Here is a 16,740-nt window from a genome sequence, read left to right on the forward strand (position 1 = left end):
TTTCCCATGTACCTATTTGATGATAACAAAAAGGGGGAGAAGTAAAGAAAGAGTAATAGGGGAGAAGTAAAGATATCTTTAGAGTAAATAGAGTAACAAAAAGGGGGAGAAGTAAAGAAAGAGTAATAAGAGGAGAAGTAAAGAAAGAAAGAGAAATAATTTGTAAAACAAATAGAAAATCATATAGGAAAGCATATACATCCAAGGGGGAGCAATTTGCAACAATGAAAATGATCAACTCAAAAATTTATATCAAATTTCAGAATTTGGCACACATAATTTCAGAATTTGGCACGCACCTTTCACACCTCGATACATAATCTGAAACTCATGTTTTATCTCAAATTTTTGGAGTTTCATCTTTAATGAATTATAAATGAAAGGGGGAGTAACTCAAAAAGTCAAATTGGCAACATTTAAATGATATAGGGGAGATTTCACTCTTATATATGAAAAGCTGAAATTCAGCAAGTTAATCCCTTTTAAAACTGATTTTAAGAAAGTATCAATAGGCTTATACTCTTTATTTTGTAATCATCAAAAAGGGGGAGATTGAGGATGATAGTGTTATTTTGATGATTAACAAGCAATTATCTAGAGTATATTATAAGTTAAATTGATACTTCATTTATAAGTTCATTACTCTCAGTATATTTGTATGATTGAAATAGATACATGCTTTGTTCATTTGAATGAATCTAACCTTGAGAATGCAGCAAAGTGTGGATTGAGTCGACCCAAAGGTTGATTGGGTCGACCCCGGCACATCAAGAAATCATTTGGCACACTCCTGCAAAAATGGCACAGATGAACAGTGAGTTGGGTCGACCCAAGGTAAGCATGAGTCGACCCAACTTCAAGAACCTCAAAACATGAAGAAAATGTTCTCTGGATTTACTGAGAGGGTCGACCCAAACAGTGGTTGAGTCGACCCAAGCTTGAGTCGACCCAAACCTGAGAGGGTCGACCCAAAGGCAAGACAGAAAGACAGACAGAAAATGGTTCTCTGAATTACTGAGAGGGTCGACCCAAGAAGAAGTTGAGTCGACCCAAGTGAACTTTGAGTCGACCCAAAGAAGGTTGGGTCGACCCAAGTGAAGGAAGGCTGAAATTCAAGTTTCTGTGTTTCTGAGAGGGTCGACCCAAGGAATGTTTGAGTCGACCCAAGGCAAAGTTGGGTCGACCCAAGGACAGGTTGAGCCGACCCAAACACGGGCTGAACAGTAACGGCTAGTTCTGCAGATGTACTTTTTGACTCCCAAGGTATAACGGCTAGTTTCTTCAATCCAACGGTCAGGAAGGACTATTTGGAGGTTGGAGAAGTATTTAAGAGGGAGTATTCATTAGAGGAAGCAAGCTTTGGAAAATACATCAAGTACATTCAAGAGAGAACCCTAGCAAGGCAAGCTTCATCCAAGTGCTTCATTCAAGAATCAAAAGAAAGTGGTTGAGCAGATTAAAGAGTCATCAAGAGCTCCATCCACCCTTGAAGAGTGAAGCATCCTTGACAAAGAAGAGAGAAGTCACATCAAGCGATAAATATTCTCTAAACTCTTTTTGTAGATTATATTGTTATATTTGCTCATCTAGGAGTTTAAATTTCTTTCTTTGTTTGTTAAACTATTTGTAAAGGTTCTGGTGGAGCCCCAAAACCAACAAAGGTTTTTGGTGAACCCGGAAAACCAAAGTGTAAGGTTCGTTGGTGAGCCCTAAAACCAACAAAGGTTTTTGGATTGTGAGCCCGGAAAACAATCCAACTGTAATCCGCGGGATTATAGTGAATTCCCAAGGGGTCGCTTGGGGAGTGGACGTAGGTGCTAAGGAGAGCACCGAACCACAATACTTCTTGTTGTTTGCATTGTGATTTGTTTAAGTTCACTAACTCATCATTTAACACAAGTAAGATAGTTAAAATTAAAAGAAACCAATTCACCCCCTCCTCTTGGCTTGTCACCTTGGGCAACACTCCCAACAAGCGCTAAGTTTATTGTCTTCAGCCAGACACAGTGAGATAGTTTTTGCATCTCCTTTTATGAGGTCATCTATTTTGTCTATCATAAAACACTCAACTTCCCTCGCGGGTTGGTCGGCCGCATTGAACACATTTAATTTTACCTTCATGTTCCCAAATGATATGTTCATTACCCCTGTTCTACAATTGATGCATGCATTGGCTGTTGCTAAAAAGGCCGCCCAAGGATCACGGGGATTTGTTTATTAGGATTGGGCTCATGTTCCATATCAAGGACAATGAAATCTACTGGAAAATAGAATTTATCTACCTTGACAAGAACATTTCAATTATCCCACGTGGTGTTTTTACAGATCGATCAGCCAATTGAAGGGATACCGAGGTTGGTTTTAACTCACCTAAACCAAGTTTCTCATAAACTGAATAAGGTAAAAGGTTGACACTTGCCCCTAAATCTAAGAGTGCTCGCGATCAATGAAATTATTTCCTAAGACACAAGAGATGGTGGGAGCACCAGGATCTTTGAATTTTGGAGGGGTGTTGTGTTGGAGAATAGAACTCACTTGCTCAGTTAGGAAGACCTTTTTAGGCAATGTGTCCTAGATTTTCGCTTTTGTGTACAAAGGTCTTTGAGAAATTTGGCATAGGAGGGAACTTGTCTGATGGCATCAAGGAGTGGGAGGTTGATTTTAACTTGTTTGAAGACCTCCATCATCTCTTCTAATGAAGTTCCCTTTTTGCCAAATGGAGAGGGTGAAGTAAGAGCTTCAGGAAATGGGGCCTTTGGGATGTGAGTTTTGGCAGAAGATGGACTAGCCGAAGAAGAAGAAGAAGGTATTAGATTTTCATTTGAGACATTTCTATCCTCTTCTTCACCTTCCTTATTGTTGTCCTCCCCAATCTTATTGTCTATTATACGTCCACTCCTTAGGGTAGTCAAAGCATTGGCTGTTCATGATGAATTGCATTTAATTGATTTTCTTGAGCCATGTATTGTCCCCTAGGATTACTTAGTGGTTGGCTTGGAAGCTTTCCTTCCTCTCGCTTGTTCAGTGCATTAGCTAGTTGCCCCATCTGGGATTCTAGCTTGGCGATTGATTGCATGTGAGAGTGCACCAATTGTGTAATGGTTTCCAAACCTTGAAGGGCGTTCAACACTTTCTCCTCAAAGGCTGTGTTTCTTGGGGTGGAGGAGGAGTGTGTTGAAATTGAATCGAGGGATGGTAGGGATGAATATTTTGTGGGGTTTGAAAATTCTGAGGATTTTGAAAATTTTGGGAATAGGGTTGGGCTGTGTTCGAAGCTTGCTGCTTCCAAGAAAAGTTTGGATGATTTCGCCATCCCGGGTTATATGTATTGGAAAATGGTCATTACCCGGTCTAGGCTGTGTTTGAGCAGCATTGATGTGTTCTTGCACGAGTTCGGAGAATTGGGGCGCTGAAGGGCACTCATGAATAGGGTGGGATGGGCTAGAACAAATAGTACACACTTGTGCTTGGGAAGAGTTCATGTAATGCCCACCTATCATCAGTTGGTCAATCTTATGGGACAATGCATTTACCTTGCTAGACAGGTCCATAGAATGACTTATTTCACAAATGGTCCCTTTTCTTTGAGAACTCAGGGGTGCTTGACGAGAACATGAAGCATGGTGGAGGGAGTTTTCATTAAGATTTTCAAATAATTGCCATGCTTCATGCTCATTTTGAAGCATAAAAGTGCCCCCGCATGCAGCATCGATCATCTGACGGTTTCGTTCTGTCAATCCATCATAAAAATATTGCACTAGTTGCCACTTAGGTATTTGATGATGAGGGCATTTACGGATTAGGTCCCTAAATCTCTCCCAAGTTTCATGAAATTCTTCTCCCTCAGTTTGGGAGAAGCTTGTAATGGCACGTCAAACTGGTTCGTTCTTCCTATGGGAAAGTATTTTTTAAGGAATTCTTGTTGCATTTGATCCCAAGAACGAATCGAGTTAGCTTCTAAAAAATTCAGCCATTGTTTGGCTCTATCTTTAAGGGAGAAGGAGAATAACCTAAGTTTCAGGGCATCATCAGTGAAGTTTTGAATCTTGACAGTGGTGCAAATCTCAAGAAATTCATCTAAATGTTTGTATGGGTCTTCGTTGGTGAGCCCATAAAAAGATGGGAGCATTTGGATCACTAGACTTTATTTCATATTGTACAGCTGCTACCTCAGGTAATCGAATGCAAGATGGGGAAGTGTAAATAGTGGGAGTAAAGTACTCCCTCAGGAGTTTGGGTTGTTCTTCAGCCATCTTAAGAGGTGGGGATGATCCTAATGTTTTGATCTTAGCTCGAATGTTCCTAAGGGTTCATTCTATTTCAGGGTCGAAAGGTAATAGATTTGTACTCTAGAACGACTACCGTGCATACACTAGTACTCGATCAATCAAGCATGCAATAAAGAGAAAAGCATATCAATCCTAGTCTTTGACCTAAAATCACTAGACAGCTCCTAACTGGTTTGAGAGGGCACCTAAGCCTCCAATCCGGTCTAATGAACCGAGTTGACCAGGTAAGCTCCCAGGTAAGTGGAGGGGTCACGATGCGTTCGCAAAGGTCCCACTTAAAACCCACTTGCCTCGAACAGATGAACTGTCTCCCTTATAGGGACAAAGCTTGCCTAGACATCAACTAAGCCACAGAGCGAAATTGGTGCAACTTTCGGTGATCTTCGTCCTATTGAGCTCGAATGTCCCTAGGAGCCAATGTCTAATTGATTTTTAATTAAAGTGACACTATGTGAGATTGAGTTCACCTAAGTTGGGCAAGAGTCCGGTGATGAAATCCAGCTCTTATCTTGTTGGGGTGATTGCCCTTACTATGTGCAGATTGATTTGTATATGTGTATCAGGCATGCATTCACAATTTGCTACAATTAAAATCAAACAATCACCACAAAATTTCAAGCCAATAATTAATTTAAATAAGAAAAGTTTAGAGGTTACCAAAGGAAATTTCCCAGCAATTTATTTTTTTTTTAAACCTCTACAGCATTTCTTTTCCAGCAGTTCTCCTTTTGATCATCCCAGATTTTTTTCCTCGATTCCTGATCAAATAATATATATAAAAAATAAATAAAAATTAGTAAGGGAGAAAAGAAGATAAGAAAAGTAACAATAATAGAAAATTTTTTTTAAGAATTTTTTTTAATTTTTAAATAAATTTTTTTTTAATAAGAAAAATAACTATGCTAGCAATCCCCGGCAACGGCGCCAAAATTGATCGGTTCTTTTCAATTTCAAAAATAAACCACGCAATAGCATGTATCCTGTAGGATAGTGATTACGGGTGTCGGTCCACAGGGATTGGAGAATAAGTTATTTTTTCTTTAAAAATAAATCAAGAGAAGATTGCTAACTTGATTTAACTAAATTAAACTATGAGTACGGACTGGAATTTATCAGAGTAAATAAATCTAGGGTTTGGAATCCACCACATAGCATTGCATCAAGGATTGTGTTCTTAATTTTTGTCTTTTGGAGAGGCATGCAATTTTGGCTACAAGCCTTTTAAAATAAAATATAAAGAGTGTTAGGAAGATCCATCTTCGGTGTAGCATGAAGTGTCTACATAAGTATGCTAATCTAGGGTGCAGTACACCTCATCTTCCTAGGCATGGATCATCTTAGACTACTTTAGCAAACATGAATAATAAATAGCATGCTCAAAGTTTAAACATAGTAAAAGGATTTTTCATTGATAATAAAAATTTAAACAAGCTCCAAAAAAAATAAAAAGAGTAAGAACTACAATGCCCTGATACATTGCTAGGGCTTCATCCAGCCCTAGACTAGGTGTTCAGCCGCGCATGGTGGCCGGATATCCTTCCATCTTCAAATGAAAGTCTTCACCTCCCATTATTCCCAATATATCACAAACTATTCTCTTTCCTCCCTCTCTCTTCTTTTTTTTTATTTCTTTCTCTCGGCTTTCTCTTCTTCTTCTCCACCGAAACAGAGCCTCCCCTCTGTTTTTCGTCAACCGAGCTCTCCCCTTTCTCCTCTCTTCCGTCTTCCTCTTATAGATTGCTGAAAACCCAGCGGTCGATTCCCAGAGAGGAGGGCGTGGTCTGCGGTCTTTGATCTCGCGGAGGCTGGATTATGGGCGCTGTTGCATGCGGCTGATGGCTGGAAATAGGCGTGATCCGTGAAGCTCGGACGCGGAAGAGTTTGGCTCACAGGCTGCTGCGGCTTCCTTGACGGATGGCTGAGGATCCAACGGATGCATTCCGGGCGAATTACGGGGAGATTGGATCACGGAAGAGGAGGATACGCTGGGAGATTGATGATCGCTAGCTTCACGCGGCTGATGGCGGACACCCGAGGACGCTGGGACGAGCCGATCACGCTTGGAGCTAGGAATCCGGAGGAGGAGGAGTCGCTACGCCATCTCTGGGATTCGGAAGCTGGTGGCTGGATCGACGATGATTGCGGAGGAGATTCGGTGTGGATGCGGGAGAGCTGAAGAAGAAGGTGGCTGGATCGGTGGCTTCGGATGCTCCGTGGACGGCTGATCACGGACGGGTAGGAAGAGAGACTGGCCGCGGGATCGACGGGAGGACGTCGTGGAAGGTGGACGGCCGCGGGATCGACGGGAAGACGCAGTGGAAGGTGGACGGCCGAGATGCTCTGCGGGAGGAAGAAGATGAACAGTAGCCAAGCCATTTATTTATTTATTTATTTTTATGTATTATTTATTTTTTTCTCTAACACTGTTCATATGAACAGTGTTTTTACGGAACACTGTTCATATGAACAGTGTTTTCGGCATTTTATTTTTTATTTTTTTATTTTTTATTTTTATTTTAACACTGTTTATATGAACAGTGTTTTAACTGGACACTGTTCATATGAACATTGAATCGTGAATATTTAGTTATTATTATTATTATGAATTTTATATGAAGGCAGGTAACGAGTTGGTTGGAAATTGGCTTTGGATTTACGGGTCATGATCGTTGAGTTGCTTGAACTTGTTCTCAAGCCCATATTTTTTTAAAAAAAATTTAATTCTTGCTAAGCTGCTTCAGATCGAACTCGACCAGACAAGACTAAAAATCGGACCGTGACCTAATAAAAAGGGTTAATCAAACCTTTGCCCCATACATAATTAATTATAACTTTCGATCGAATCAGGACCAAAACCCATTTAATTATAACCTTAGCTTGATTACAACTCCATCAGGTTACCAAATCGGGTCAACACAATCTCCTCCTTATATGTTTTCATGAAAGATTATAACCAGGAGAGAGACAAGTTTAGAGTCTGTTTTGAGAAAAGAATTATTTACCTCTTACCATATTTTAAATTCATTTCAATGTTTATTTAATTTTATGGTAAAATATATATTTATCAGCTTAAAAATATTGATAAGTGCTATGGAAAGATAACTAAATTATAGATTATTAAGCACTTATCAAGTTATACCAAACCTATCCCTAACTAGGGTCATGACTCTCTTTCTAGAGGTGCTCACACTTCTATTTTATAACTATATAGTTAGAATCAATATTATTTATGTTGTTTTAATGTTTGTTTCATTTCAATGTATTGTTGTATTATATTTAGTCCATCAAGTTTCTTCTCTTGTATTATATTTAGTACATCTACTTCAACCACAACACCATAATATTAGAAATGGCTTTTTTGAAATTCATTTTGCTTTGTTTCGATCAATGTTTTAATTTGATGTCAAATAAACAAAAAAAATTTTGTAGTTTATCTTATTAAAAAAATGATAGTATGGTTATTAAAATTTGATTATTTATAAGTTTTTATTTGTATAGATATCCATTCCATTAGAAAATTTAAATTTTCACCATAGTATCATCATAGTTATCAAAAGATTTTTATTTTTGTGGATGTCAAAGTCGAAACATTGTTACCAAGCTTGCAACTTTTAGATATTATACCATTGAGTTAGGCATATATCATCATTGTTCATGACAGAACAATCTTGGCCCCGTAGGTAAATTCTAGCTTGGCCACCTCATCCAATCCATGTAGAGTAAAATTTACATGGGATCATGTGCGGAAAATAAATGAGGAATGGTGCTAAAACATATCTCGACATCAAGATACAAAAGTTTGAGCCAACCAATGCAATAAAACTTAGAGCTATCCAATGATCACTAGGCCCATTGCATGCAATTGTGGCAATGTTTCAATCAGCGTGATGCTTTAATCATCCATAAAATAGCCCTCAAAAAATGAGAGATGAATTAAGTCACAACCCATCATGACCGCAATGAAAATTCGGGTAGTGCCACGGAGATATCTATGTCAAATTTCTACGATCTAAATTGCTTTCAGGAAAGATATCCTTTTCATCAAAAAATAAAGAATCCAACCAGAGAGTGATGTCGTTCACCCATCTACAAAAGAAAACTACATCGAAAGTTGTTGTTGAAGACTTTTTCTTTTTTGATGATTTCTTTTTTGGAGCTTCTTGTTTTGTTAGATTCAATTGTTACACATGGTTTTCAATCATCAATTAATATTATTTAATTTCTAAAATATTTTTTATAATTTGGAGGGAAAGTTTTATTCCTTTCATATTGTCATTAAATTTTTCAATTTTGTAGTTATTTTTGTATATTTGTACTCTGTTCGTAGGCCATCCAGCTGCTTTCATCATGTAGCTAATTGAAAATCTATCTATATATTGTATCCATATACTACAAATCCTAATGCTTTTTATGTCGAAACTTTATAGGCAGATAGCATTATTGTCTTCCAATGTTTGGATCCTCTACAGTGCTTGTTTTGCACCATAGCAAACTGTATAATCCTTGATTTGATGGCCGCCACATCATCTAATCATGAAGACAAGCGGTTGTTAAACAGAGCATGGCAAGTCATGTTAGATTGTGTCATACACAGCGCATCGCCCTTGAATGTTTGACATCCATCCATCTCTATGATCATATGACAATGCAGCCATCGAGGGGTGTCCAGATCTCTATCTTGCAAAACATGCAGTGCAGAGATTTCTGACTCTTCCTATTCATGAGGCAAAATTCAAGGTTTTGAAAACTTCAAACTTAGTGAATCTTAGCAGACCAATGTCCAATTGAACTACTCTCATATGGGGTCATCTGGAACCCAAAACTAAACTTGGTTTCAAAATCTTGACTTGCTTTCAATATTAAAATCTAGACTTGCTTTAAATATAGAGCAATGCTTTAGATGCCCGTGACGAAGCCTAAACTAGAACAGCAGAAAATAAGGAATGCAGCCAAGGACTGGTGCTGTTTACTTCATTTAAAAGATGGTGCTGCACCCAAGGTGGATGTAAAGCAGTACAACCAAAGGTTGACTCAGGTTGATTCAGACTGTTTAAGTTAGGGTTATTCAGAAACAAAGTTGCTGAAATATGGATTAAGTTTGAGTGTAATCTGTTTGGTAGCCCTGCAAAATATATGTGCTTTGCTCAGGCTGAGTTGCATTACAATTTAGAATTTTGGACCGAGGTCTTTCAGCAGAGCCTAACTCAAATAAGTCAATTACAATGACCTAACCCAACACTGCTAATAGATTGGACTGGATGTCAACAAATCTGGCTCAAATTGCATCTCTTAAGCATTTTTTTATTTAAATGAGGGATACATAGTAAACATGCACCCAACTTTACTCAGTAGTTTGTATAAGCTTAACAACCTCACGGCTAAACTGACCAATATATGTTGTGTTCGAGATTTTTAATATAACACTGAGTGGTTAATATATGACAAGATGCCATCATATAGTTCTACTTTACTTGAACGCAATGTGTCATCTGTATCAATGCATGAGTCTCACTTGTTAATCTAACATTTATAAGTATGTGTGGCTAGTTAAGACTCAAAGGTGCTTGTACTTGCTGTAAAATCTCTTGATGGTTGCCAACTAGGTATCTGGGTTTAAGTCCCTGCCATCCTCAAAAGTGGGCTTTATAGGTATTGGGGAGGTCTATCTCATTGTGCAGCCAAATTGCCTGTTTATCACATCCACATTCCACACAAGCTCTCTCTCTCTCTCTCTCTGTCTCTTCCTAAGAAAAAGAGAGGCTTGAGCATCATGCATTCTTAAAAGTAAAGGCTTGATGGGCACATACAAGCAAGGACAGTGTATGTGCCAGGCTCAGGTTGAGGAAGTAGCTTGCCCTAGCCAGCGTGCAGCCCCCACAGAACGCGTGGTAGAAGATTAGATGGAAATATAAATGTGCTCACCCACGTATAAGGTGTGACAATCATGTTACTTGAGCGACTTACGAATCATATCATGCTGATCTCTGATCCAGAAGCCACAACCATTCGCAGCCAGATTGCCCTTTATTCTCATTTTCTGACAAGTTTTTGATGCCCTCAGGCTTGGGCAATCACTGTCATCGATGAAGAGGCCTCAGAGGAGGCTTCTGAATGTGCTTCAGATACAGAGATTCAGGCTGTTGGGAGAAGTGAGACAAGTGGTTGTTGCTGGGAGAAAGTGGAACCCTTGATTTAGGAAGCATCCATCTTTTTATCATCCTCTTTCATCCGTTCAGCATACCTGTTGATGTCAATCCAACTGGATTATGCCACAAAGGCAGATTCAAGTTTGTCCATGTCAAAGAGTTCGGTCATTATCTTTTGGCTGGGCGACATCGTCAGAATAAACAAACTTTACTTTCTTGTATGTCTTGTGCTCCAGAAAAGGCTTTACCATCTGCAAGAGGAGCTTGCACTTAGTGACCACAACTGCAAGCAGGTGCATGAACCACGCGTAATGCAAGTGCACAGAAGTGAGATTTCTTTGAAAAAAGTTAAAGTAAATAAAGAAGGAAGCACTAGAGAAAGCAGGTATTGGAGCTAGTTACTGGAGAGATCAGAGCAGGTATGGTAAGCTAGGTAGAATTTCTAACAACTAAGAGCTAGTTAATAGCAAAAATCTCTCTTTCTATAAATATAATAGATTGTAGACATATTTCGGTTAAATTTGGTGTATGCTCGGTAAATCTAAATGCATGATATTCATCATAGAAGTTAATTAACAATTTCCAAAGTGATGTGAGAATCTCACTAGTATGGGAATTTCGTAAAATATGACAGTCCAATAAACCAACCAAAAAATTTCAAGTAGTTTGAATGAAATCAAATTCACTTGAAATGGTTTTAAGGGGTGTATTATGTGGTGTCCGATAACCTAGTGGGTTCTACTGAAAACGATCAGTAATTTAACAAGCCTAAAAGGACTCTTGATGTCTTTCCGTTTGTTGGCACCGAGGCTTCCTATCCAGAACTGGAAAGACTCTGTGTGATCATCTCACTAGTTGGCTAGAGTCTTTTGCAAAAGTCATTTAGGAACTGAACTGGTTCAGAGAATAATCTGAAGTTTCAAATTGGCAATACAGAAACAATTCTTCATAGAATCAAGGATATTTTTATCTTTGTATAGCAGTTTCAGATTGTCGGGATGAGTTTTTCTTTTCCTTTTTGTTTTCAGAAATATAGTGTGGATGCCACCACCTGAATACGAACCTGGAAGCTCCCCTCAGAGGAAGGGGTGCCAACTCAAACTTAAGAGTTTTAGCATCTGTTTTGGAATAAATGGTGGCAGAATTTTTCGAGGACTGTCCTCTGTAAAGCTGTGCGGATAGTACTCTTGTAAGGTAAGCTTCATCTGTTGAAAAAGATTTTTGTTCGCAGATAGTTCTCTTGTTCTAATAATTTGGAAGCAGTACTCCTCTCATCAGATGCAGCAATAGCTCCCACTCCAGTTACATAACTAACAAAATTAGCTCTAGATTTGTATACTCATCTCTATGTGCTCAGTTTGTTTTGGATGTTTTGTGTAGTTTCACTAGTCCATAAATTTAGTAAGAGGTAATATAATGGACCAACAAATTAATTGCATACCTTCCAGAAGGATTCAAAGATCCTTGGAGGATTATAGGGGATTCCATAGGCCAGCCTTTCAGGATAGAAGTCTTGTAATACATGGGGCTGTTTCACGAGTCACCTTTACCGATACACTTGCCATTGTCCAACCTTGAAAGTCATGAGCCAACCATCTGCTCCTGATCTGCTGCCAAGTTCAAAATGGCATTCTCCATACAATAAACCAAGTATCTGATCTGCCCTTCTGCTGAGTTGGTATTCCTAATTACAGTGAGATAGCAAAACAGTCAGATGATGACGAATATATTAAATATTCACAACTTTCTCTTATGTTTCCGTCCCCACTGAAATCCAGGCCTCATAACAGAACAGATCTTCCATATTTGTCAGAGTAATCAGCCCTGTAAATCTTTCCAGTTGCGCAACATCTTCCTAGTAGTTAAAAAGAAATTACATCAGGAAACAGAAAGCTACAAACAAACTTGTGATCATGTATGCTTTACCAAAATATCAAGAATGAGTGGACTCTAAAAATTCTATGCAGTTGATAAATAACAACTTATCTTTGTGTCTTTTTGATTTAATGTTTTAATAAATCTAGCCTCTTCTTAGAGCTCTATTAGAGAGAAATTCAGTACTATCAATCTGTGAGGAGTTATATTCAGAAAGAATTTAATTGGTCAGTGACCAACTTGTGTTAAACTACAGTTCTTCAAGAATATAAAGAACTACCCATACCCAGCGAATGGCTTCTGGCTTGTATTTCAATCTCCATTTCACAGTCTCTTTCAGCATTTTACTTGCCTTTTCTGCATTCCAGTTTCTTGACCGGAGGTACCTTGATATTGAAGCGTCCTGAACAGAAGTCTGGCAGTGCTTCCGACAATGGACCAATAATCCTTCGAACTTCATTTATCTGCTTGGAAAAGCATCAACATTACCTATTATTATAAACATGATACAACAGGAACCCTTAACAATGCTGTGATACATAATATTCAATAAAGATCTTAACATGCTTTCTCGGAAAAAGGAAGGAGCTTAAGATGCTTTTCAAGTGAAACTATAAGATGCTTAAGTGATAACCAAAATTCGGAATGAAGGTTTCATGCATAAACTTAAGAGGCATAAATAGAAGCATTTAGTTGGTTAAAATGAGTATGTTTACCTTTGCTTGCTGTTCTTCAGGAGACAAGCCTTTCTCAACGGCACTCGATCTTGATTTTCTCAAAAGCATTGTTATATAATTTAGCAAACTTCTGGAAGATCTAAAAATTAAATAAAAATGAGTACATCCGTATACCAGTAAAAAGATCAATAACAAAGATTGAATTTGCCCGTGACGAAAATTTATAGCTAAATGAATCAACAGAATCAATATATTTAATTTCATAGAAGAGAGTCTAGCTCCTAAGTAAACAACTTTAAATACCCAATGTAGCCTACCTGGAAGAAAAAGAAATTAAGTTTCATTGATGTATATGATGCTGTTAGATATATGTTTTACATGATTCAGGGCTTATGTATCTTGTGCTGAGATTATTTTTCCAACAAAACAATGAAATGTTTAGAATCAATTCTTAAGAGCAAGACACAAATGCAAAACTTAACCAATTTATTCAACTAATTTTTAAGAACACAATCTACGCTTTCCAAATTGAATCAGATTGAAAATTTGAGACGTGATGTTTTCCAAACCTGCTCTAAGCAGTGGTCTCAAGAACCAGATACATCATCATCAGCTCTAAGATATATGCTCTAAGACATTGACATTCCAGTCTGATTGGATGACTATAGTTTTTGGGATGTTGACGTTATTGTACAAAGTACAGATTGTGGTCTATGGATTTTAATTATGATTAAATGATGGGATTTGTTAATGTTGTTATCGTATGAAGCATGGATTACAAATTATAATACTTTATTACGGACGCCTTTTCATATATAATAACAATTATATATTTATTTATTCTTGTATCCCAACTGTAATATATATATTCTACTTTTTAAATAATTATTACATTAGATTCTTTGTATAGTGTTGTATCCATGGTATGCCGAACCGGCCCGTACCGGGCCGGTCCGGCCAGCTACCGGTACGCCAGAGCCGTGGAAATCGGTACAGACCGGTTCCGTGCCGAAGACGAAGAAGATGAAGAGAAAAAGAGAGAGCGCGTGGAAGAGAGGGAGGGAGACCACTTTCGGCCGCCATCGGAGAGTCGTGGAGGGGCGTCGGAGGCCGGTGGGGGGTGGCAAAGCCCGGCGGGGGACGGGGGAACCCGCAGTCCGCAGAGGCGCTGTGGAGGCCGAGGCCGCGGCCGCGTCCACTATTTCGAATTTGCCGACTTCACTTAAAAATCTCCAAATTTAAAACTGTGGACGCATCCCCTATTTCTTTGAAATAGTGGACGCGGCCACGGCCTCCGCCTCCGCCGCGGCCCTGCGGGTTCCCCCGCCCCCCGCTGGGCTCCGCCGCCCCCCACCGGCCTCCGATGCCTCTCCGCGGCTGTCCGATGGCGGCCCGAAGGTGGGCTCCCCCCTCTCTTCCCCGCGCTCTCTCTGGTTCTCTTCTTCTTCTCCGGCTCCGGCGGGGAAGAGCTTCCCGTTCGTATTGCCCAGAGCACAGTACGAACCAGAATCGTACCGGTTCGGTAGGCAACTGGTATGCCTATCGGATCCGGTACGGCAGATCTTGGTTGTATTCATTTTCTGTATTTGCATACTTTATATTTTATAGGTTGGACGTGGGTTCAAAAGGAGAGTCAATAGGTATTCCAAATCTAGACCCTAGTTTCTTATAATATACCGAGCATGGACCCGACTCAAACTGATCATACAATTCATAGTGTAAGGGTGTAAACTATAAAATTTATATACCTGACAGGACCTGGGCCCTGAAACCTTATTAAAAATTCTTGTTTCTAATGTATGTACGGGCTTCTTAAGGGTATCTTGGGTATCAGGTTGCAAGTGCACCCTCACAACATCTGCATTTTTTTCACTCAGGGATAAAAAGAATGAGACCATTTTTTCTGGAATCACTTTCATTCATTTAAAATCTATACAATCAGGACCTTATTATATTTTTAATATGTAACATCAAGGTTCTGGAAATGGAAGCTATATGTGGGCAGCTGGGGTACCTCATAGCACTTTAGCAGTATGCACCACCTAGGTGGGTGCTTGTGCAATTCTTATTTAAAGATGGACAAATTCCAAATTTCACAAAAACAGATAAGAAATATAGGAAAGAAGGAATGAATCAGCAAAATATTTAGAAAATTAGTGAGATTATAGAGGTGGAAGAGGACAAACAAAATGAAGGCGAATGCAGAATGAGGGCAACAGGAGAAAAAGAAGGAAATAGAGGAGAGCAAGTAGCAGATGAGATACAGGATTGGATTCTGTTATTGCCTTTCATGTATGCAATTTCCTATTGCCTCATATGTTTGCCATCTCCCACCACTTGTTGTCTACCGCCATAAATAGTCCATTGTTATTTGTCTCTCTTAAAACTTCAAAATGCTGTATTTCCGTCACAGTTAATTAGAAACTACAAAATAGTTGATTAACCAATTGAGAAAATAAAGGTCTTCCCATTTTGGGAAGTTGTACAACAAAGGAAAGTGCTTTCAGGTGTTTGAGGCACCCTTTAAGTGTGTAATGGAAGTTTGATGCCCATTAATGCCACCTTTGCAACTTAAACACTCAACCAGTCCTCGTGTTTGGCAACAACTTTCATGAGTTACACAAATCCTCTTGTACCATGAGACATGGAGGACTTTTCTTGTGCACGAGAAGGGTTATCCTTTTTATAACATTACTCCCTGAGCTGGTGGCACGCAATCTCAGAGGACGGGGTAAGCTGAAGCAGCCGGTGGAAGCTCTCCCAATGGCGGATGGGTTTATGATGATCCGTTTCAAGTCGGAAGAGGATCAAGCGCCGGTGATGGACGACCTGTGGCTGGTGGCGGGCCAGTTGTTGGCGATGGAGAAGTGGATGCCCGACTTTATTCTAGGCATCCATACTGTGAGTCGGACGGTGGTCTGGGTCCGGCTACCGGGGCTCCCACTGGAGTACTGGGACAGGGAGATGATCCTAGCGATAGTTGCAGCGGCTGAGCGACCGATGGAACTGGATAGCATTTCTAGTAGACGACGGCGGTTAGGGTTTGCTCGGGCAAAGGTGGAGGTCGATTCTCTTCAGCCACTGGTGCCCGGTACGCTTGTGGAGGTTCGGCAGAGGAGGTTTTGGCAGGACTTTGTCTTTGAAGATCTGCCGGGCCTCTGCTATCTCTGTGCGCGCATGGGGCATCAGGCCAGCGAGTGTCGCTTCCACGAAGTGGGGAAGTCGGCAGCTCCGGTGGCGGCCGACGGGTTGGGCGTACCCCTAGAGGAAGAGGCAGCGGAATGTCAAGGGGATGGGGAACGGACCGTCTACGGACCGTGGATGACTGTATCCCGGGCAAGCATGCTCCGGGGCGGCGACTCCAGGAGGGTTACCGGGAGGAAGATGGTGACCGAGCCCCCCACTGAGTCAGATAGGGGACCGGTCCCAGCAAACTCAGCGCCGAGTCTAGCTAAGGCTGGGTCGAGTTCCCCCGTATCGCCATCGGATTCGGAGGGATGGCAGAAGCCCAAGAAAATAGCTAGGCATACCTTGTCGGAGCAGAGCAGGGCGATCGGCAACAACGCGCCGGACGTGGGGAAGATGCCGGAGGCGTGGACTGAGTCGGAGCTAAGTTCGAAGCGGGTGGGGGGAACCCAACCCACGGACCTCGGCCTAGGCCCAGGCTCGTATTGCGCATTGGACCGGGCTAAGGTCTCAAGCCCAACCCGCGAGGCTGATAGAGGTGGGCTGGGCGGTTTGGCTGAGGCCTAA

General features: G+C 40.4%; 1 protein-coding gene, 1 non-coding gene and 1 pseudogene across 2 annotated transcripts; 2 read left to right on the plus strand and 1 right to left on the minus strand.

Moving 5' to 3' along the window:
* Positions 1-3,774: 3,774 nt before the first annotated feature.
* LOC120108715 lies at positions 3,775-3,879 on the plus strand. Its single transcript, XR_005509953.1, has one exon. It is a non-coding gene; the product is annotated as a small nucleolar RNA R71 (small nucleolar RNA).
* Positions 3,880-10,587: 6,708 nt separating this feature from the next.
* LOC120104017 lies at positions 10,588-13,116 on the minus strand (annotated as a pseudogene).
* Positions 13,117-15,750: 2,634 nt separating this feature from the next.
* Positions 15,751-16,740, plus strand: LOC120108712. The gene has a single exon (XM_039122400.1). The coding sequence runs from the start codon at positions 15,751-15,753 to the stop codon at positions 16,738-16,740; it is 990 nt and encodes a 329-aa protein (XP_038978328.1).

The sequence above is a fragment of the Phoenix dactylifera genome, unplaced genomic scaffold (genome assembly GCF_009389715.1).
Source record: "Phoenix dactylifera cultivar Barhee BC4 unplaced genomic scaffold, palm_55x_up_171113_PBpolish2nd_filt_p 001511F, whole genome shotgun sequence".
In the NCBI taxonomy this organism is placed as follows: domain Eukaryota; kingdom Viridiplantae; phylum Streptophyta; class Magnoliopsida; order Arecales; family Arecaceae; genus Phoenix; species Phoenix dactylifera.

Excerpts from the sequence above, each read along its gene's own strand:
- LOC120108712 (XM_039122400.1), top strand. The coding sequence starts at position 15,751 with ATGGCGGATGGGTTTATGATGATCCGTTTCAAGTCGGAAGAGGATCAA.